The sequence below is a fragment of the Mustela nigripes genome, chromosome 6, assembly GCF_022355385.1.
Source record: "Mustela nigripes isolate SB6536 chromosome 6, MUSNIG.SB6536, whole genome shotgun sequence".
NCBI lineage: Eukaryota > Metazoa > Chordata > Mammalia > Carnivora > Mustelidae > Mustela > Mustela nigripes.
Genome location: NC_081562.1, coordinates 137,095,464 through 137,118,572, shown reverse-complemented (window position 1 = coordinate 137,118,572; position 23,109 = coordinate 137,095,464). Strand labels below are relative to the sequence as shown.

General features: G+C 41.3%; 1 protein-coding gene and 1 non-coding gene across 5 annotated transcripts in view; both read left to right on the top strand.

Annotated features, from left to right (window-relative positions):
* DHTKD1 (dehydrogenase E1 and transketolase domain containing 1) overlaps positions 1-23,109 on the top strand; it is a 56,732-nt gene that overhangs the window by 10,749 nt on the left and 22,874 nt on the right. For 3 of the 4 annotated variants that reach the window (XM_059404324.1, XM_059404321.1, XM_059404322.1), the window contains exons 2-8: positions 4,539-4,694; positions 9,780-9,991; positions 10,819-11,013; positions 13,120-13,389; positions 17,638-17,809; positions 18,829-19,027; positions 21,575-21,887. In XM_059404324.1, coding sequence (XP_059260307.1) covers positions 4,539-4,694; positions 9,780-9,991; positions 10,819-11,013; positions 13,120-13,389; positions 17,638-17,809; positions 18,829-19,027; positions 21,575-21,887 — 1,517 coding nt within the window. The remainder of the gene's footprint in view (positions 1-4,538; positions 4,695-9,779; positions 9,992-10,818; positions 11,014-13,119; positions 13,390-17,637; positions 17,810-18,828; positions 19,028-21,574; positions 21,888-23,109) is intronic. The other variant, XM_059404323.1, reaches the window with a different exon arrangement.
* Positions 5,832-5,935, top strand: LOC132021010 (U6 spliceosomal RNA). The gene has a single exon (XR_009405196.1). It is a non-coding gene; the product is annotated as a U6 spliceosomal RNA (small nuclear RNA).

The window sequence follows — 23,109 nt, the reverse complement described above, 5'->3', positions numbered from 1 at the left end:
GGCCTCAGGAACCCACTTCCTGAAATGGGGGGATGCAGTTCTCAGAAAAGAGGGCCTCGAAGTAAGGAATAAGGATCCACAGCAGTTCTAGGTTGAGAGCTCCGGAAAACTTCTATCACAAGGGTTCTGTGACTTTTATGATATGCTGACTCTTAGGACTTCATTCAGTTCATAACAAATGTTTTTTGAGCATCTACTGTGTGCCAGTCTCTTGAGCCAGAAACCTGCCTTCAATATCTTCCCTTTCGTTTTGAAGAGGTGTTGTGTATATGTGCTCTTGTTTTCCCTCTTCTCTCTGGCTTCTTGAGGATTTAAACATCAAATTACATTCTTCTGAACTTCTATAGATATCCTGAGGACTAAGTTCTTTGCCTAACATAAAGACATTTATTTCTTTTACAGTAATCTCTTGGCTTATTTGTACAGTGCTAGGAAGTTATTTTTATGAGAAATATATGTATTCATTTGCCATGCTCTCATTTGCTACAAAAATAATACAGGTGAAACACTTTTATCCAGTGCATTTGAAGCTAGAACCTGTTAATTTCATGTAAGTTAATTTCAAAAAAGGTTATTAATGCAAGGAGTATGATAAAGAAAGGAGAGATGTTTTAAGTATTTTAACAAGTATGTTTATTTTTGTTTTTATATTTGCAAATCTTTAAAATTAAGAGCACTTATGGAAGTAATCTGAATACAATGTCTGTCTAGATTTTTATGATTTTTCCCCCTAATATTTTACTTTTGCCCAAAGCAACAGCCATAGGAACAAATAGAACCAATTCGTACAAGCATGAAGTACATGGGTGGGGACAGGTGTGCCAGGCGCGCTGGAGAAAACCTCCTTATCAAAAGCTTTCAGGGGCGCCTGGCTGGCTTGGTCAGTTAAGTGTCTGCCTTCGGCTCTGGTTATGGTCTCAGGGTCCTGGGATCAAGCCCCACATCCAGCTCCCTGCTCAGCGGAGAACCTACTTCTTCTCTCTCTGCTTGCTGCTCTCCCCTGCTTGTGCTCTCTCTCTCTCTCTCTGTCTCTGTCAAAATAAATAAATAAAGCCTTAAAAAAAAAGCTTTCAGAGTACAAGAGGCAATAAGTCAGTTAAATGGGTACAATTTAAAGAGCTCTATACATGTTCATTGTGGAAAACTCAGCAAATATGATAAGGAAAAACCAAAAATCAGGAATTTTAATATAGGATAATCCCTAAATTTTTGGTCCATTTCCTTGACATATATGAAATATGTATACACACATACATATATGTGAAATATATTGATACTAATATTATGCTATATAGACTATAGACTACATGCTGAAATATGCATTATGTACTGTACACATTTTAATGAAGAGCAGGCTCATGCTATATATAGTTTATAGTCTTTTTTATCTACATGTACTGACACTTTTCCCTTAAGCTTCTCCTATAACATTGTTTTGTAATGGCTATTAGCAAATGGAGATTAGTTGAAAATACTATGGCGTGTCCCTCAAAGGACTGGGGGTTTGCAGAGTTAGAACCCTAACAGTTCGGGAATGTAATAAGGATAGGGGATTGTCCTTGAGGCACAAGGAGGCTTTGACTCCCACCTTCAATACCTGAGGGGTGGATGTGGGATGAGTAACTTCACCTCCCCCTGTCCTCTGGTGGGGGGAAGCAGGTTCCAGTTAGGACAGGGGTATAAGGAATGTTTAAAGAAGAGGGTAAGAATGCAGAGAGGTTTGTTAATCATGGAGCAGAATTCCAGAGGTCACAATGGAAAGATCTGGGAGGCAGAGGGAAAGGATACGGGATTGGGTCCCCAGAAGAAACCAGAACAATGGTAGGAGGGTTTGAGAGAAAACAGATTCTGGGGGTGGATGTAGGATAAGTGTAGAGGTGCGGAGGGGAGGGGATCTCTTTGGCTCTGCCAGAAACGCAGTGTCTGCATGTTCTTGTGCCAACACCACGCCCCAGCTGTAGAGTAGCATGAAAAGCCTGGCGAGCAGTTAGAAATCGGAGCATTGACCTCCGGCACGTGACCTAGGTTCGCTAAGAGAATGTTTTCAACGCGGCTACTGATTTGAGGCTGGTGATGATAACCCCACATATTTACTACTGGACTTGTCCCGATAGAGATGTAGTTTTTTGTACATTACTAGAAGCTGCAGAAAGTGCAGGAGATCACCCTGCTCAGAGCAGACTTGCAGAGCACTAATATTATAGAGATGGGCAAAGAAGGAGCTCCCCCAAAATGACTGAGGTTGAGTAGCCGGTGAGCAGGGAGGAAAGCTGGGATCTTGCAATGCCACAGAAGCCCAGGGAAGAATGTGGGCTTTTTTGTTGTGTTGTGTTTTGTTTTGTTTTCTTCGGGCAGGAAGGAAGAATTTTTTTTTTTTAAGATTTTATTTATTTATTTGACAGAGATCACAAGTAGGCAGAGAGGCAGGTAGAGAGAGGGGGGGAAGCTCCCTGCTGAGCAGAGAGCCCGAGGTGGGTCTCGATCCCAGAACCTTGAGATCATGACCTGAGCTGAAGGCAGAGGCTTAATGCACAGAGCCTCCGAGGTGCCTCAAGAATGTGTTTTTAAGGCGTGGCCAATGGGAACAATGCTTTAGACATGGTCTATCTGGATTTTAGCCATGGATCTGAAGGTTTCCTACGTTGTAACATCAATTGAGAACTTCAGTAGGGTTCAGGGTAGAGCCCTACAGCAATTCATGTGGCTACCCTCCAGACTGAAATCAATTCATTTCTGGGATTGTTTAATTCCTTTACTAATTTATTAGACATAATATGGAACCTCCTAACTGTTGTTTTAGTGCAAACATGTCTTTTACATGTTCATTTCATCTCTGTTCTTTCCTGTGAGCCTATAGCAGGAGGTACATTTTGCAGTTCTCTGACTACAAACCCAAGCAACATGTGTAGCTCACTACATGACAATAAAGGTTCATGAAATAGTCACTAGATGTTTCAAAATATGTTTCAAAATATGCTAACAATTTTCTCTGGGTTCTAAGAAGAAAAACACAAACTGAAAAAAATGCTCAGAAAATGTGTGCCCTTAAGAGTAGATCTGCTCATCTTTAGGGATTTGCGCTCAGTTTGTAAGGCTGTCTTGATGAACTGAAGGTGAACTGAGTGTGGGCATGTAGGATTTTTTTTTCTTCAAATTTGGGAAGAACTTTTAGGTGGAAAAGGGGAAGAAAAGCAGTTTTTGGCTCAATAGAAAATCACCAATTGAATTCATTGAGAGAGAATGCCTCTCTTCCAAGCAGAGACTAAGGAACCACTCATTTAGGGCTTTATAAAGGGTTTTTTTTTTTTTAATTATGTGAGTGACAGAATAATTTTAAAGATCTTTTTCTAGATCTAGTAAGAGTTCATGAGTCTATGAAATAACTGTACCAAGAGCCTTTTAGAAATAGAGAAAGAAATGTAACATTGATTTTGTAGTTCCATTTCTTTTTTTAAATGTCAAATACATAGTTTTAAAGATTTTGTTTATTTATTTGCCAGAGAGAGAACAAGAGAGAGAGTGAGAGAGTATGAGTGCACAAGCAGGGGGAATGGCAGGTGGCGGGAGAGGAAGAAGCAGGTTCTCCACCGAGCAGAGAGCCTGATGCTGTACTCATCCCAGGACCCTGAGATCACTGACTGAGCTGAAGGCAGATGCTTAACTGACTGAGCCACCCAGGTGTCCCTTTTTATGTCAAAAAATTTTTTAAAGATTTTTATTTATTTATTTGACAGAGAAAAAAGCAAGAGGGAATACAAGCAGGGGGCGTGGGAAAGGGAGAAGCAGGCTTCCCACTGAGCAGGGAGCCTGATGTGGGGCTTGATCCCAGGACCCCCCAGAATCATGACCTAAGCTGAAGGCAGACACTTAATGACTAAGCCACCTGGGCACCGTATGCCAAATACTTAAAAATCTCAAATAATAAGTAAAAGAATTGTAATTATCCAGAATTTCAGCATTTTAACAATTCTTTTCAATATGGGGTGTTTCCTTTTACGATCTATAGACAGGCATAGTTATTTGTACATATGTGCACTCAGTTCTCTCTCTTTTCCACTAGTGGCTTTAGCACTCACGAGATAAATTTAAGTATATGTGCTGCCGAAGCGAGCACACACGAGATAAATTTAAGGAGATAAGTGTGTTTTCCTGGATTCTGTAGTCTTTAATCCTGAGATATAGTGGTAGGAGCAACACGTTTAAAAAGTCTTAGCCAGGGGTGCCTGGGTGGCTCAGTGGGTTGGGCCTCTGCCTTCGGCTCAGGTCATGATCCCAGGGTCCTGGGATCGAGCCCCACATCGGGCTCTCTGCTCAGCGGGGGGGGGGTGGGGGGGGGGGGCTGTTCCCCTCCTCTCTCTCTGCCTGCCTCTCTGCCTGCTTGTGATTTCTGTCAAATAAACAAATAAAATCTTAAAAAAAAAAAAAAAGTCTAAGCCAGCAAGGACTTCTTTGAAAAAAATTGATTTTTTTTTTTTTTTTTTTTGGTTTGTGGGGATTTCCTAAATTGTTTGTACTGTTTTCTTTCCCCCTTGAATCAGTTGATCATGGTCTTGCCAGATTGGTGACAGTATACTGTGAACATGGTCATAAAGCTGCCAAAATCAACCCCCTCTTCAGTGGACAAGCCTTGCAGGAGAATGTGCCTGAGATCCAAGCTCTTGTACAGACCCTTCAGGGACCTTTTAATACCACAGGTAAAGCCCATTGACACTAGACGTCCATGTGTCAACTCACTGCCAACAGGTGGGAGGGCTCCTTTCTTGGTTCTTGGAGAATACACATGCCCCCTGGAGCTGCGGCTTCCAGTCGACAGTGAGGAGCATGTTCAAGCCCTGTCTATGAGAACCTCTCTGGAGGTTCTAGAATAGTCTTTCCATTGGGCCCATTTCCTCTGAGTTTAAAAACATACTCACCAAAGAAGACATATAAGTAGCCAACAGGTAGATGGGAAGGTATTCAGCATCAGTCGTCATTAGGGAAATGCAAATCAAAACCACAATGAGATAGTATCAGCTCACGCTTATTAGAATGGCTATTTAATAAAGACACACAATAATAAGTGTTCTTAAGGATGTGGAGAAAAGGAAACTCTTGGGTACTGTTGGTGGGAATGCAGGTAGGTACAGCTACTGTGGAAAACAATGTAAAGGTTCCTTGAAAAACTAAAAGTAGAGTTACCCTATGATTCGATAATCCCACTTCTGAGTGTTTATCCAGAGGACTTGAAATCAGGATCTTGAAGAGTTATCTGTATTCTCATGTTTATTGTGGCATTATTAGAATAGCCAAAATATGGAAACCACCGAAATGTCCATCAGTGGCTGAATGAATAAAGAAATGCATTGGAGGAGCACCTGGCTGGCTCAGGTGGCAGAGCATACAACTCTTCTCTTGGAGATGTGAGTTCAAGCCCCACGTTGGGTGTAGAGCCAGCTTAAAAAAAAAAAAATAGTGCAGTATATGCACAAAATGGAATATTATTCCTCCTTAAAAAGAAGGAAATCTTGCCATTTGTGACAACATTGATGAACCTTGAGGGGATTATACTAAGTGGAATAAAACAAGTCATTGAAGGATCCCACTATATGAGGAATCTAAAATAGTCAAACTCGTGCTAGCTTCAGCAGCAGATATTTAAATTGTAATGATACAGGGCGCCTGGGTGGCTCAGTGGGTTAAGCCGCTCCCTTCGGCTCGGGTCATGATCTCAGGGTCCTGGGATCGAGTCCCGCATCAGGCTCTCTGCTCGCCAGGGAGCCTGCTTCCCTCTCTCTCTCTGCCTGCCTCTCCATCTACTTGTGATTTCTCTCTGTCAAATAAATAAATAAAATCTTAAAATAAATAAATAAATAAATAAATTGTAATGATACAGAGAGGATTAGCTGGGTCCCTGCACAAGGAGAGCATGCAAATTCATGAAGCCTTCCAATATTTAAGGAAAATAACGAAATAAAATAGACTCCTAGTAGAATGATGGTTCCCAGGGTTTGGGGAGAGATGGAAAAGGGAAGGTGTGGGTTAAAAGGTATAAAATTTCAGTTATGAAAAATAATAAGTTCTGGAGATCTTCTATACAACACAGGGCCTATAGTTAACAATACTGTATTGTATACTTAAAACTTTGGTAAGAAAACAGATCTTATGGTCAGTGCTCTTTCCAGAAAAGAAAACAAATTACTTTAAAAATGAATAAAAAATTGCAAGCCCTGAAATAATAATAAAAAAAGTCAGACTCCCATTATGTGCCAGACACTTTATATCCATTATGTCAGTTAATTCTCATCCTCTCTAAAGAAGTTACTGCCGTCTTTACTTTATGGTTAGGAAAAGAGACACTCAGAGAACTTAAGTAGCCAGTAGTGAAAAAATGGCAGAGGTGAGGTGACAACCCACGTCACCTTCCATTTCTGTAGCCTGAACTTTTTCTGGCCTTTTTCCTTGCCCAGTTGGGAATGGATAACCCGTCAGGATCCTGGGCTCATGTCATGTCATATTTTTATTTTATTTTATATTTTATATTTATATTTTTATTATTATTAGATATATATTTATTAATATATGATATATTGTTTGTTTCAGGGCACAGGTCTGTGATTCATCATTCTTACACACTATATAGCACTTACCATAGCACATACCCTCCCCAGTGTCTATCACTTACCCACCCCATCCCTCCCACCCCCACCACTCCAGCAACCTTCAGTTTGTTTCCCGAGATTAAAAGTCTCTTACGCTTTGGGCGCCTGGGTGGCTCAGTGGGTTGGGCCCCTGCCTTCGGCTCGGGTCATGGTCTCAGGGTCCTGGGATCGAGTTCCGCATCGGGCTCTCTGCTCTGCGGGGAGCCTGCTTCCTCCTCTCTCTCTCTCTGCCTGGCTGTCTGCCTACTTGTGATCTCTGTCTGTCAAATAAATAAGATCTTTAGGAGAAAAAAAAAGTCTCTTACGGTTTGTCTCCCTCTCTGGTTTTGTCCCATTTCAGTTTTTCCTCTCTTCCCCCATGATCCTCTGCCTTCTTTCTCAAATTCCACATATCAGGGAGATCATATGATAATTGTCTTTCTCTGATTGACTTATTTTGCTTAATATAATACCCTCTAGTTCCATCCATGTCATTGCTTTATCTATTATTTTTAAAGATTTTATTTTTAAGTTATCTCTACACCCAATGTGGGGCTCGAACTCCCAACCCTGAGAATGAGAGTAGCACACTCTCGTGTCATTTTTTTAAAGTTAATCTTGGCCAATGTCAAATTCTGGTCTATGCTTCAGTTAGTAATGTTCTGGTAATAAACCACTCCAAAATGTAGTGACTTTTAGGGCACAACAATTTCATTACCATGTAGTTCTAGAATTTGACTAGACTCAGCTAGGTAATTCTCAGTTGGGGGGTCTCTGAGACAAAATCCATGCTCCTATCATAATATAAATGGCCCTTCAGGAGTGGAAAAGCTAACTGTTTTAGTGTCTTATTCTTGCTGAGTCTTCTAACAGATCCCTGATACTGTGTCTACTCATATGTCCATGACTTTGCATGGAGTTCCCGTAGGTCTCTACCTCATCAACCTAGGACATTCCTGGTCATTTTTAAGCATTCAGTAAGCACTGCCTGCTCTGTGAGGCAGACCTGCCCAGAGCTTGCCAAGGTAGTGTTCAGTATTCCATCACCTGTGCTCTCATAGTACTGTGGGCAACTCTCAACAATAGCACAATTACCAAAACTGGTAAAAAACTTTATTTGACTTCAGAACAAAGCTCCCTAAAAAATATTCTTGAGCCCTCCATTCAGCAGTAACCAGAAATATGAAGTTACTTAACAGAAGGTACAGTCTTGTTACTAGGAAAAACCACTTGTTGATATGACATAGTGTTATCATTACTTGTTTATAAATTTTTCTCTATAAGGCTTAAATTTCATTTAGGGAAAAAACCTTTTTCCCCCTCCTTAAGTAAGCTCCAGGCCCATTGTGGGGCTTGAACCCACACCCTTGAGATCAAGAGTTGCATGTTCTCCTGCTTAAGCTAGCCAGGCTCCCTGAAAAAGACCATTTCTCAGCCATGTTTGAACACTCAGTGCCAATATGGCTTCTGGTATATAGTAGGTTCTCCAAACTCACTCATCAGATGGATGAATCTATGCTTATCTATAGCCACATATTTTTATATCTCTTCTTTTAGAGACATGGGTCTGCATATTTGAAATACATGTAGTTAATAAGAAGAGCAGAAAATGAGAGAAACCCAAAGCCATTTTTTTTTTTTAGATTTTATTTTTTATTTATTTGTCAGAGAGAGAGCGAGCGAGAGCGAGCACAGGCAGACAGAGTGGAAGGCAGAGTCAGAGGGAGAAGCTGGCTCCCTGCGGAGCAAGGAGCCCGATGCGGGACTCGATCCCAGGACGCTGGGATCATGACCTGAGCCGAAGGCAGCTGCCTAACCAACTGAGCCACCCAGGCGTCCCCCCAAAGCCATTTTTTAAGCTGCATGCTTTTCTGCATTATCACATTTAATGATTTTAGTTTTTTAAAAATTTTTATTGGGGTAAGGTACACATAACTTTTGCCACTTTAACCATTTTAAAAAATTTTATTTTGAGTAATTTCTACAGTCAACGTGGGACTCAAATTTACAACCCCTAGATCAAGAGTCATGCTCTACCCACTGAGCAAACTGAGTGCTCCATCACTTGACCCATTTAAAAGTATACAATTCAACAACACTTGGTACATCCACAATGTTGTGCAACCATCAAGATAGTTCCAGAACATTTTTATCGCCCCAAAAAGAAATTTTGTGCCTAGTTAGCAGTTACTCCCCATTTTGCCCTCTCCCCAGCCCCTGGCAACCACTACTCTACTTTCTATTTCTATAGACTTGCCTATTCTTGACATTTTGTATAAATAAAGTCACACTATGAGGCCTTTTGTGTCTGGCTTTTTTCCCTGTAGCATAATGTTTCCAAGTTTCATCCATGTTGTAACATAGTACTTCATTCCTTTATGTGGCTAAATAATACTCCATCCAAAGGCTGCATCACATTTGGTTTATCTCATCAGTGGACATTGTGTTATTTCCTATCTCATTTAATCTTAAAAATTCCCCGCTGACGTGCTTTGACTGCTCCCATTTTATAGGTTAAAATGTGAAGCAGAGAAGCTAAGGAACACAAAGCAATTTCTGTAAGTTGAATGATCAGTCAGTATCAAAGTTTATTGTAAGAAACCATAAGCAATAAAAAAGTAAGTGTTGGTTTGTTAAACTCAAGTTGTAGGTTCAGGCAAATGATGGATAATTGATTTGTGCTGAGCTATTGATATATTACAAACCTTCCCTTTTTTTTGACTGAGAATTGGGTAGATTTCCCTTGACCTGAAAATATTGCCTTGCTATCAATATTAATTCACATTAAGACCAGCTGCTCAATGGTAGATACTACTTTATAGGTATTAATAAGACTTGAACATTTGGGAAGATATTTTAGATAAAGGTAGGACATTGATTTGTAGCTATAAAGCAGATGAATGTCAGGTTTCAATTTTTAGTTTGGAGTTATACAATCAAAATTTAGCATAAAGCAGAGATTTATATTCCCTCTCCTAGTATGACTACTTTATGGCCTTTGGTCATCGTTTTAGTTTTGCCTTTAGAAAAATCTAGATAGCCATTGATGATGGGTTATCATCATCAATCGGAACAAAATACTCTGAACTGAAATATTTTGTATGTTCTGTAATTACGTGGTTGATTGCTTTTTAAAATGATCCCTTTGATTCCATTTTGTAGGATTATTAAACATGGGGAAGGAGGAGGCCTCTCTTGAGGAAGTACTGGCCTATCTCAACCAAATCTACTGTGGGCAAATTTCTATTGAAACCTCCCAACTTCAGAGCCAGGAGGAGAAAGACTGGTTTGCCAAGCGGTTTGAGGAACTGAAGAAAGAGTCCTTTAGCACAGAAGAGCGAAAACATCTGTCAAAACTAATGCTAGAATCCCAGGTATAAAAGTGCCAGTGAATATCAATGGAATAGCATGGCTCATTTCCTACAAAGATGCATAAATATTGAAGAAAGGGAATTAAAGCATTTATTTACCCCATTAATCCCATTGTCTCAACACAACAGACAGTATAACATGTGCTACTTTATTCTAAGTAGAAAAAGCTAGATTGCCAAACACCAGAGCTGTTGGTTCTCCTCAGAGTCAAAATACTTTTTATATATTTGCCTATTCACTCTCTAAAAGACTGCAAAATCCTTAAGCTCTTCTCTCCATATTACCTCAAGCAATCAAAGAAAGCTATGCACGAAAGCTCTTGGTACAAATTAATGAAATTGAATCTGTCAGGGCTTGGATCAGGCTCTGGCATATCAAGAGGACAAGAAAACTGTTCCCAGTAATTTGGATAGTTGGGTGGTTTGCAGCCTTGAGGGAAGAGTACTGTAGAGGCCTCTACTAAAGCTCAGGGGCTAGGAGGGGCAGAATGAAAGGCCCAGCCCTTGCTTCAGAACATATTCTTTTTTTTTTTTTTTTTCTTCTTTTTCCTGGAAGAATACATTCTAAGAGGCTTCCTCTGGGGCTAAGTTATTCTACCACTCGTATTATTTTCTCTGCCTTCCCACTGCTGCCTGGTGTCCTTGGCCAGGCGTTCCTGCCATGCCCTGAGCTAGTCACATCTGTCTCCAGAGTATGTCATGAAGGGGCACTGCTGCGCCTTCTTGAACTAGCGTAGGGTCTCCCCACAACACACAGAAACGTGTCTGACTTGGACCTGAGTAGCTGGCTCTCTTCCCACAACAAATGTGTTTGACGTGATGTTCCACAGGAGTTTGACCACTTTTTGGCCACCAAGTTTGCCACAGTGAAGCGGTATGGGGGCGAAGGAGCGGAGAGCATGATGGGCTTTTTCCACGAGTTGCTGAAAATGGCAGCCTACAGTGGGATCACGGATGTGATTATTGGCATGCCCCACAGAGGGAGGCTTAATTTATTAACAGGCCTTCTGCAGTTCCCTCCGGAGGTAAGATACTTTCTGTGGTGCACAACTGATTGCAACAGAATAGAGCCGACAATAATCATTCCTTAGAAACCCAGTAAAGCTCTGCGCCATTGGCCCAGGGGATAGCTTATATGAGTTGATGGATAGATCTGGTATTTGAGTTGGTTTTCTTTGTCTTCTTACATGGATTCTTTCTCTCTCAGGGAAGGTAAAGGTTAGTTTGTTTTCTCAAGGATGACATGAATAGATAATTTCTGTTCTTTGAAGCATGCTTTCCTAATGTAATAGAAATTATCCAAACATTAAGATCTGTTTGATTGCTTATAATTTTACCTTCCAAGAAGTCCATTTTACTTTCCCCTGATGTGCAGAATTTATACTGAACATCCTCTATAAAACTAATAACACATTGTTATCCTTGGAGACCACCACCTGAGAGGTTTTATAGGTAATTGGATCTTGGTGTTCCTGTTCTGTCCAACTCAGCGGCTCTGTTAGTCTCTCAAAAGACTGGAGAGTTAGGGCTGTAGATTTTAGGTCCGAGAACATCAGGGTGACTTGCAATTTAACCAGATCGTGGCTGCTGTGTGTGGATAAACCTCACTACTGATCTTGGTCAGGAGATTAAAAGTAATTTTAAGTGTTAAAGGGACTGTGAGAGTTAATGGAGTGAATAGAGCCTATGGAAGGATGCATTACCCTTACACCACTAGAAGGTACACATGACGGTATGTCTGGGGGCTAAGCTTTACCACTACTACTCAACCTCAGTTTTTCTGATGCTAAGAGATTGATAGTCAGCTCTTAAAAGACAAATACTTTCGAAAAAGCAGACTAAACAAAATAAAGTGATTGACAGGGGTGCCTGGGTGGCTCAGTGGGTTAAAGCCTCTGCCTTCAGCTCAGGTCATGATCTCAGGGTCCTGGGATCAAGCCCCACTCAGGCTCTCTGCTCAGCGGGGAGCCTGCTTCCCCCTCTCTCTCCCTGCCTGCCTCCCTGCCTACTTGTGATCTCTGTCAAATAAATAAATAAAATCTTAAAAAAAAAAAAAAGTGATTGACAGATGGAGGCATGTGCTGAAACACAGGCAGAAATCCCTAAATGAGAAATTGTGTTCTTAAAGCATCACAGACAAAAACACATCTGAAAAGTGCTGAATTACAAATGATCATATTTGTGAGAAACATGGATATACCCATACTGTGTAAGGATGTGTGCTCCTGTTTATCCATTGATCAGTAAGAAGCTTTGGGGTCATTCAAACCATTTGGGTAAATGAGGACAACGTGCTGTTTTTGGTAACTACCTTGGTTTGAGACCTGATTTTTCTTACTTACTAGCTAAAGACCTTTAAATTAGTAAATTTCTCTTGCTTGTGCATTTTTCAAGTGGGTAGTAATGCTTATCTCGAGGTAGACTGGGAAAATGAAGTGAAGTCCTTTGAGAATTAGACAGTCGAACTTTTTAGGCATGACTTGAGCTAATCATGGATGCCATCCTGTGTCTAAATGGGATTAAGTTCTGTTCTATCATTTTCCTGTCTACCCCCCCTTTTAAAAAAGATTTTATGTATTTAATTGAGAGAGAGAGAGAGAGAAAGAGCATGAATGGTGGGGAGGAGCAGAGACAGAGGGAGAAGCAGGCTCTCCATTTGAGCAGGGAGCCTGACATGGGGCTCCATCCCAGGACTCTGGGATCGTGACCTAAGCCGAAGGCAGATGCTTAACCGACTGAGCCACCCAGGTGCCCTTTCCTGTCTACCTTTAACAAGATTCATAAAAAGTTCTTTCGGAGAATATATTCTAACAGGTGTATTTAAGAAAAATTATTTTGCATATTGCAAGGCAGAGATAACTAACAGTTTAGTACTTTACTATCTACATGTCTAATAGTCATGTTAGATTCTTCTCAGAGTGTTGGTATTTCATGTGATGGTGAAGATCTCCAAATAATTCTGGGCATTTGAGCAGTTAGAAGTTTGTGCCTTTCTTTTTTAATGCATGGTGATCACAGTTAGACAAGCATCAGTGTAAAGTTTTTTCAATTGTATGATTTAAACTAACCACCTCTTCTCTGGTCTCCATTGTGATAAAAGACATTTTTTCTTGTCTATTTTTTCATAACAGCTGATGTTCCGTAAAATGAGAGGCTTAAGTGAATTTCCAGAAAATGTTTCAGCCACTGGAGATGTCCTGTCTCACTTGACCTCCTCGGTTGATCTAGATTTCGGCGCGCACCATCCCCTCCATGTGACCATGCTGCCTAACCCATCGCACCTGGAAGCAGTCAACCCCGTGGCTGTGGGGAAGACTCGTGGAAGGCAGCAATCTAGACAGGATGGGGACTACTCTCCAGATAGTTCTGCTCAGCCTGGGGACAAAGTCATTTGCTTACAGGTACTTGTAGCTTCATGAAGTGAGGCAGGAGGCTGGGGAGACCAGGAGGAGGGAAAGGGAGATGGTAGATATTCAAGATGAAATTGAGAAAAGATGAAATTTTGGGAAAAGAAGATTCGGGGCTTGTTTTTAAAATTAATAGCAGATATGAGGTCCAGTCTCAAGGCAACTGACTTTAGACTCAGGTTTCACTCTTTTTTTTTTTTTTTTTTGAAGAACCACTTTAAACATTTTTTAAAATTTAAATTCATTTAATTAATATATGATATATTATTGGTTTCAGAGATATAGGTCTGTGATTCATCATTCTCGTATAATACCCAGTGCTCATCACATCTCATGCCCTCCTGAATGTCCATCACCCAGTTCCCCCATTCCCCCAGCAACCCTCAGTTTCTTTCCTATGCTTAAGAGTCTCTTATGGTGTGTCTTGTGTTTTCCTTTCTTGAGTTGTGTGTGTTATTTAAGGGAGTATTGAGTGGTATCCCTGATGCTTTTCAGAGGACATATTTTATTACTTTTAGGAAACTACGTGGTCTCCATATATCTAACAAGTCTTGCTTGTTTCACAGTAAAGGTCTTGGGGCACCTAGGTGGCTCAGTCAGTGAAGCACCTGAGTCTTTTTTCCAGCTCAGGTCTTGATCTCAGGGCTTTAAGTTCAAGCCCTACGTTGGGCTACATGCTGGCTGTGGAGCCTGCTTAAAAAAAAATACTAATAAAATAAAATAAAGATCTTTGGCACTAAGGCAACCAGTACTGATCATTAGTGTGGCTCTTACTTCCTTTATCCACTCCAACCACCAGTTTTTTGTAACCCGACAGCCTAGAGATTTGGACTCTGGGTCACATTTTTTTTCCTATGAGTATTCATTTAAATATGAACCTTTAACTACTGGGAAATAATTACTTTTGGGCATTAGTCACTGAGTCTTTAAACCCCACAAGCATAGGTAAATCTATAAGGCAGAAGATTATAAATAAATAAAATCTTAAAAAAAAAAAACTTTGAAAAGAATCAACAGGTTCTGCTTATAAATAGATAAAATCTTAAAAAAAAACAAACTATCAGGCAGGAGAATATTTGGCTATGTAAATGAATACCAACTGTATCTTATTATCTCATATTAATTTTCATGAGCCAGAAACTTGTAGTAAGTAAATTGGGGGTAGGCAGCATTGCATTTGACTACAGTATGGTATTTTGAAATGGAAATGTTACATTGTTAATCATTTTCTTTACCTGTCAATTGACTTAATTCATGATACTCTAAAGTATTTCTGTCATTCACGTTTACCCAGTGCATGAAGTAGGTCTTTGCATGGACTTCCAAAGTAAGAGGTGAAAGTGCCGTTCTCTTTAAAGTGCTGAGCAACTAACTGCCCTCTTTTGTCTATTTTGTGTTCCGAAATTATTTTGCCCTGCTGTGTCTGTACATGTTTTGCCTTGTTCAAGGACACAGTTCTAACTTCTTCTGAGAACTCTAAATTTGGAGCCTATAAAATTCTGGTAGGTGAGATTCTGGATGCTACTTTTTCTGCCTGTCTTCTCTTTATCTGGGTCCTGAACCTGGTGAAGGTAGATTGTCCTTTATGATGGCTGTATGTCTAACCCCTGGCCAAGTTTCTAACCCCTTGGCCATGTGTCTAACCCCTGGCCATGTTTCTAACCCCTTGGCCATGTGTCTAACCCCTGGCCATGTTTCTGACCCCTTGGCCATGTGTCTAACCCCCAGTCATGTGTCTAACCCATGGCCATGTGTCTAACCCCCTGGCCTGGGCAGCTCCCACCTCACCCAGCATTTGTTAGTACTTATGGACCCTTATTCCCAAAAAGCTTTATGGGGCATAGTGGAGTGGGTTCTCTTCTGATTTAAGAAGAAAATAAAATTAGCAAATGGCACATGTGTACTTTAGTGCCAAGAATCCAAAGACCATGATAAAACGATGCAAGTTATGAGCAGATGTTATGTTCTTTTTCTGAGAAATTTTTATTTGAGAATGGTTGACACCAGATGTTATGTTCTTTTTTTTAGAGAGGGAGAGAGAGGTGGGGGGGCAGGAAGGAACAGAAAGGGAGGCGAGAGAGAAAATCTGAAGCAGGGTGGGCCCTCAGCACTGGGCATGGAGCCTGATGCAGGGCTTCATTCCACAACCCTGACATCATGACCTGAGCCGAAATCAAGAGTCAGATGCTTAACCGACTGGGCCATCTAGTCACCCCCCAGATGGTATGTTCTTAACAGTGCCTCTCCTGTAACATTTTGGAAAGGAGCAGAAGAGGCACACATCCTCCCTCTTCCTTGCTTTACTGAACTCCACTTACACCGATATCCCCCAGAAATTCCATCATCAAGGAGGAGTGTTCAGATGCCCAGAGCTCTTGGACCTGGTGGCTAAGAGTCGGACCTTACAGTGTAACGTGGTACAGAAAAGACAAAGACTGTGGAACCAAGAAGACTGAAAATCAAATCCTGCCTTTGCTGCTTTCTGGCTTGGTGTGCTTAATTCTGTTATTTAGGGTCTTTGAATCTGATAGCTAAATGGGAGTGTACTACATTCTTCATAGTGTTCTGAGAATTAAATGACATCATGTACATAGTAAGTTCCTTGATCCAGGAGAAGGGCTTGGAGGGGTGGAGAAATACATAGAAAAAAAACCAGAGGTACCATAGAAGGCCCAGTGTCTACTCCAATGTGAAATATAGACTCTTGGTGAACCTTGGTTTACTCATCTGTAAAAAGGACAGTAGTGTCTTTCTTCTTATCTGCAACCCCTCCTCCCCCTACCTTGAATGGGTTAATGCTGTGGAGATAATGTAAGGGTATGTTATTACTAGATATAGATACTCCAAAATGGAGGTCATCCATATAGTCCCTAGCCAAGGGAAGGTATAGCCTGGAAATGTCACTTCTGCAAAGCAGTACTTCCTTTCTTTGCCAGAATATTCTATTTACATTAAAAAAGTGACTATCTTAAGGACATTTTCTTTCTTTTTTTTTTTTTAAAGATTTTATTTATTTATTTGACAGAGAACACAAGTAGGCAGAAAGGCAGGCAGAGAGAGAGGAGGAAGCAGACTCCCTGCTGAGCAGAGAGCCCAATGCGGGACTCGATCCCAGGACCCTGAGATCATGACCTGAGCCGAAGGCAGCGGCTTAACCCACTGAGCCACCCAGGCGCCCATTAAGGACATTTTCAATGTCCTTTAAAAAAAATCTACTTCCAAGTATTCTTCCTTCACACATATTTAGGTCTTTTATTTCTGTTATTGTTGGAATTGCAATGGTCATGTTCTTAGGGCATCTGAGATCATTTTATTCTTTAGTCCATTATTTTGATATTAGCCTTTTGTTTAATTTATTTTTTACTGCAATATATTTGATAATAACATTACATAAATTTAAGGGGTATAACATGTTGATTTGACAGGTAATCTCCTTTTAGCCTGAAGTCAATAGAATTCATATCTTCTAAGATCTTCTAAGATCTACAATTCCCTTATTATTTGCATTCAACATTTCTAAAAGAGATTTCCCTTTTCCTCTATTGCTTTCCATCCATCAGGTTTTGTGGTGATATTGTGATCTAACAGACTTCAAATGGTTAGGAAGAATAGCACATTTCAGATGTTGTGTGGTAGTATTTTGTTGGTTCCTTAAAGCATCCTTTCACTCACCTGTGAGAGACTGTCCCGCCTGCCTCCTGTCTTTGCAGTCAGATCACCCTTCTTTATGTTCCCAGGGGTGGCCAGTATACCCAATGGGGACCAGGAGATGCAACGTGCACACAGACTCGCTTTAGATGTAGGTTGATTGGGGAAGAAAGAGGGTTCAAAACTGTACCGTTCCTCATGTCTTGCAGTCTTTTTTCCTGAAAACTATGCTAGGCTGATTTTCCTCCTGTACCTCCAATAGCCCCCTTCCTTCTGTGGTGCTGTTGTTTGTTCTAGAATTTTGATGGGTATATTAGAAATGATGCGTGTGAATGATAATGTGGTGGTGGGTAGAATGGATTGGCCGGTGGTGGTCACAAGAGGAAAAGGGCTTTGAAACCTGTTTGAGATCAGGTAACCCTTCTAGAAAATCCTGTACAGAACCAGCAGAGTTTTGGGAAGGCAGGGGACCAGCAAGAGAGAGCATTGTTGTTTTTATTCCTATTATTATTTGAAAACAATTTATTCCAAATTGGAAACATAAATTTCTACACCCCTTATGTTCATTTTCTCATTTTCTCCTCCATGATTTAGGTTCACGGTGATGCATCTTTCTGTGGTCAGGGGATTGTTCCTGAAACATTTACGTTGTCTAGTCTCCCACATTTCAGAATAGGTGGGAGTGTCCATCTGATTGTCAATAACCAGCTGGGTTACACCACTCCTGCAGAAAGAGGAAGATCTTCCTTATACTGCAGTGACATCGGTATGTGACACAGGGAAGCAGCCCTAGAGAAACATCTAGTTGGCTTAGAAGAGTGAGCCTCTCTGGTTATCCCATTTTAAATTTGGATCAGATGGGCTCAGTAGTCACCAACAGTGTTACTAACATTCCTTGAAAAGTCTGAGTGTGATCTTTGAATCCAGGGAAATAAGACAAGAGTGGAACTGAGAGGCTGCCATCTCAGATTGTCCAAGAATCCAGTTGAATGATGTGGTGAAAGCCAGGGATCAATGGCACAACACCAGGGTACTTGTCTTTAGGGGATTCAGACCTGGGGTACCCAAAGCCCTCGTCAAGAAGAATAGGTTCAACCAGTGAATTTGGCTAAGTGGTCTTGGTTAGGAGTCAGATGTGAGGAAGCCACGTTGGCTCGTTTTTATCCCAGAAATCAGGCAGTATGAAGAGAAAGGGCTTTTTTAAAATTTTTTTTAACCCATTACCCAGTTCACAGAGTAAACTGTAAGATGGTAGGAACTCTTCCATTTTTGCACCTAGACCCCGGCCTGGATGCCTTTTGGGGCTATCTGTGTGAATTTTCTTTTAAAGATAATTTATTTTTAAGTAATCTCTAGACCTGATGTGAAGCTTGAACTCACGACCCCACGATCGAGTCCCTTGCTGCTGTGACTGAGCCAGCCAGAGATCCCTATCTATGTGAATTTTTTGTGATTAGTTTGACAGAGATACCAGAAACATATTGTAGGACTTCTCTTTGTTAGCTCATGTAATGTTTCCAACATTGCTAAGAGGTAGGAGCGATTATCTCAGTTCTACAGGTAAGAAGACTGAGATTCATAACTTTACTGAGGTCACAGAGTAAGTCACAGAGCTGGGACATGACCTCTTTCCTCTCAGCTAGGCTCCAAAGTATGGCTTCTTAACCACCCAGTCAAGCTACCTCTTAGTATGTGGGCTGCCTCCCCACACAGGTAACAGGAGTTGGAGGTGGGCTAATGTCGTATGGGATAGCTGGCTGGTTTCATCTGTCTCCTCTGCCTCAGGAAAGCTTGTGGGCTGCGCCATCATCCACGTCAATGGAGATAGCCCGGAGGAAGTGGTCCGTGCTGCACAACTGGCTTTTGAATACCAGCGCCATTTCCGGAAGGATGTGATTGTTGATTTGTTATGCTACAGGCAGTGGGGCCACAACGAGCTGGATGAGCCCTTCTTCACCAACCCGGTCATGTACAAGATCATCAGGTACATTTATAAACCTTTGTGGAAGATCCCCTCGCCCCCATAGGGCTCACATTATTTTTATTAGATGCTCTGAAGTAGGGTGACGAGCTCCATGGGTTGCCTGATGCACACAACTTTCGGTGCTAAAGCTGGGACAGTCCTGAGCAAACTGGGGTGGTCATTCTGTGGGTCTCAGGAAAGGTCCCCATATTCTTCAAACTTTACTCATTTGCTTGATGAATAAACAAAGGCAATTTACCAACACCGCTTGGCAGATGGGAAACAAGTAGGAGGACTTGGGCAGAGCCCACAGTATGCCATTGACAGGACCAGAAACCAGTCCTCCGTGATTCACTTGGTGCCTCGGCAAGAGGTAACATCACAGTTGTAAGGAATCTTGGGAACTGTGCTGTCCAGTATGGAGGCCACTATCATATGTGGCTTTTGAACACTTGAAATGTGGCCGGTCCTGCTGGAGAGGGGCTGTAAGTGTGATATACACACCAGGTTCCAAAGACTTTATCTGTCAAGAAAAATGTGAACTATCTCAATACTTTTTTTTATGTTGATAAAGTATTAAAGTGACCATATTTTACACATATTGAGTTAAATAAATTTGTTATGAAAATTAATTCTACCTGTTTTTTTTTTTTACCTTTTCTAATGTGACTGCTAAGAAATTTTTAATTACACATTGGCTCATGCTACAGTTATTTTTAAAGATTTTATTTATTTATTTGACAGAGCACAAGCAGGCAGAGAGGCAGGCAGAGAGAGAGGGGGAAGCAGGCTTCCTGCTGAGCAGAGAGCCCAATGCAGGGCTCAATCCCAGGACCCTGAGATCATGACCTGAGCTGAAGACAGAGGCTTAACCCACTGAGACAACCAGGTGCCCCTCATGCTACATTTTTCTTAAATTAACATACAATGTATTATTTGTTTCAGAGTACAGGTCTGATTCATCAGCCTTACACAATACACAGTGCTTATCACAACACATACACTCCCCAATGTCCATCACCCAGTCAGCCCATCTCCCCACCCACCTTCCCTCCAGCAACCCTCAGTTTGTTTCCTAACATTAAGAGTCTCTTATGGTTTGTCTCCCTCTCTGGTTTAGTCTTGTTTCATTATTTCCTGTCTTCCCCTATGATACTCTGCCTTGATTCTTAAATTCTGCATATCAGTGATATCATATGATAATTATATTTCTCTGCTTGACTTATTTCACTTACTATAATACCCTCTAGTTCCATCCACATCATTGCAAATGGCAAGATTTCATGTTTTGATGGCTGCATAATATTCCAGTGTGTGTGTGTGTGTGTGTGTGTGTGTGTATCACATCTTCTTTATCCATTCATCTGTCAATGGACATCTGGGCTCTTCCCATGGTTTGGCTATTGTGGGCATTGCTTCTATAAACATTGGGGTGTAAGTGCCCCTTTGGATCACTATATTTGTATCTTTGGGGTAAATACCCAATAGACATGCTACATTTCTTTTGGACAGTGCTGGGATAGAAGGTTAATATGATGGAGAGAAACATGTTACTTTGGAATTTCCTTTTTTGATACTAGAAAGTACAACAGAGCCCCTTCCCCACTTTAGTTCCTCATAGGTAAAAATGAAAGCAGAGGAATAAATTGAGTGACTTAAAAAAAAAAAAAGATTTTATTTATTTGAGAGAGAGATCACATTAGGCAGAGAGAGAGGGGGGGAAGCAGGCTCCCTGCTGAGCAGAGAGCCTGATGCGGGACTCGATCCCAGGACCCTGAGATCATGACCTGAGCTGAAGGCAGTGGTTTAATCCACTGAGCCCCCTAGGTGCCCCAATTGAGTAACATTTTATAGGTCATTCTGGTCATGGGTAGCAGACTACTCTTGGAAGAACAAATCTGGAATTTAGCTCCTGAATGGCATGATGTGGCTCAGGGCTGTATTTAAAAAAAAAAAAAAAGGTTTGCCTGGTCTACCTCTTTTGTCAGGACTGGATACGATAAAGTATGTGAATAAACTTTGTAGTTTAAAGTATTATGTGAACATAGAGTATCATTATTATTATTGTAAAACCAAGGTACTGGTTATTATGGTTACTGGGTTATTAAAGCTACCAAAAACGGATGTTGGCGACTTTGAGTTCAATACTTTTTGAAATAAGGGTGTAGACAATGTAGGTCAGTCTTGTAAATAACTGTCCAGAATGTTCATAGAAAAACTCTACTAATTATTTCTACCTTACTATAGAAAAAAGCTTATAAAGATGGATTTGTTTTTTCTTGGGAGAGTTTTGTTTTTACTTGGAAGAGGTTGTTACTCCTCATTGCCTCTAGAGAAAACAAGATATTGCAGTGAAAGTTACATAACATAAAATGGATCACTCTGCAAGTCAGAGGTATCTAGTATGTTCACCGTGTCGTCCCACCACCCACACTCTCTAGTTCCCGAACATGTCCTGCGTGCCTCCTTATAGTGATGATGCTCTGTGATACCTTTGACAATGGCTGTGTCTGTCACTCTTCCACTGTTGCAAATCAGATTGACTTTTCTCCCTTGTTTGCTGCACAGAGCCCGAAAGAGCATCCCGGACACCTATGCAGAGCACCTGATTGCCAATGGACTCATGACTGGGGAAGAGGTGTCAGAAATCAAAGCCTCCTACTACTCGAAGTTAAATGACCATTTAACCAACATGGCACACTACAGCCCCCCAGCCACCAACCTGCAGGCACACTGGAAGGGTCTGGTCCAGCCGCCAGCCTGCATTAGCACCTGGAACACGGGTGTGGCCCTTGACCTCCTGCGGTTTATTGGCGGGAAGTCGGTGGAGGTGCCCGAGGAGCTCCAGATGCACAGTCATCTGCTGAAGACCTACGTGCAGGTAGGGAGCCTGACAGTTTCAGGTTACTGATTGTTTGTCTCGAGTCACAGAGAAATCGGTGTGGATCTGATCTTTTTGAATTAGTGTTACTGATGGTGGGTCGCTAGGTTCTGGGAGCTGAGCCTAGAGATGTTTTGGTACTGATAGTCTCTGAGCTCTGATGTGTCCACTTCTTTTTTCTTTCTTCTTCCCTTCCAGTGCACATACGTGGTTTGGTACTGAGAGTCAATGGAGTTTGGTATTGAGAGTCAATACTACTCATTTCCCTCCATTTATTTATGTATTAAATGGTTGATACATCACATGCACATGCACATGCACATACATCACATGCACATGCGTGCCCGTTATCACAAGTACAGTGGCACAGGAATGCCAGCTTTGATTTTTCTGACCAGTGAACAGAAAAACACTTTCATTTTAGGGGGTAGATTAAATAAAAATGAAGAAATTCAACATGCATACCCCAAGGGCAACCATTTAGAGACTAATGCACATCGCAGTTTTATGTATTGTCTCAAGTTAAATATAGACTGAAGTTTTAGTTGTCCTGCACCTCGGGAATCCTAGAACGTGGGACTCTCCATGCAAAAATGGGGGAAGCAAGGCACTAAAGGCCTTTGCCTTTACTTAAACTTGAACAGAGACACTGTCCTCTGGATGATTGTTACAACGCTAACTTCATCTTTAGGTTTTTTATTACACGTGAAGAGACTTTATCTTTTTAAGACTTACTAGTTCGAGTTGTGGAGGCAGAAGGGGCAGAGGGAGAGAATGTCCTAGCAGACTCCCGTTGAGTGGGGAGTCCCTTGATCTTACAACCCATGAGATCGTGACCTGAGCCAAATCCAAGAGTCAGATGCTTAACTGACTGAGTCACCCGGGCACCCCAGGAGCTGAGACTCTTAAAACAATCTATGTACTTGCCATCCAGCTGAAGAACTAGAATATTAGAAGGATGGTCCCCCTCATGCCCTCCCTGGCTCCATCTTCTGTCTTCTATGCAGAGGTTAACCACTAACTCGAGTGCCTGCTCGTTTTGCCTGTTTAAAAATCTGGAACTGCTATCCTGTTCTGTTTCCTTCTGCACTTTCTCTTTTACTTGATATTAAGATTTTGATGCGTACTGTTATTGCGTTACATTTTTTGGACTCAGTGTGAAAAAGGAGGTAGACTCTTAAAAGTGTCTTTTTTTGTTTTTTTTTTTTCTTGCTCTTCCATT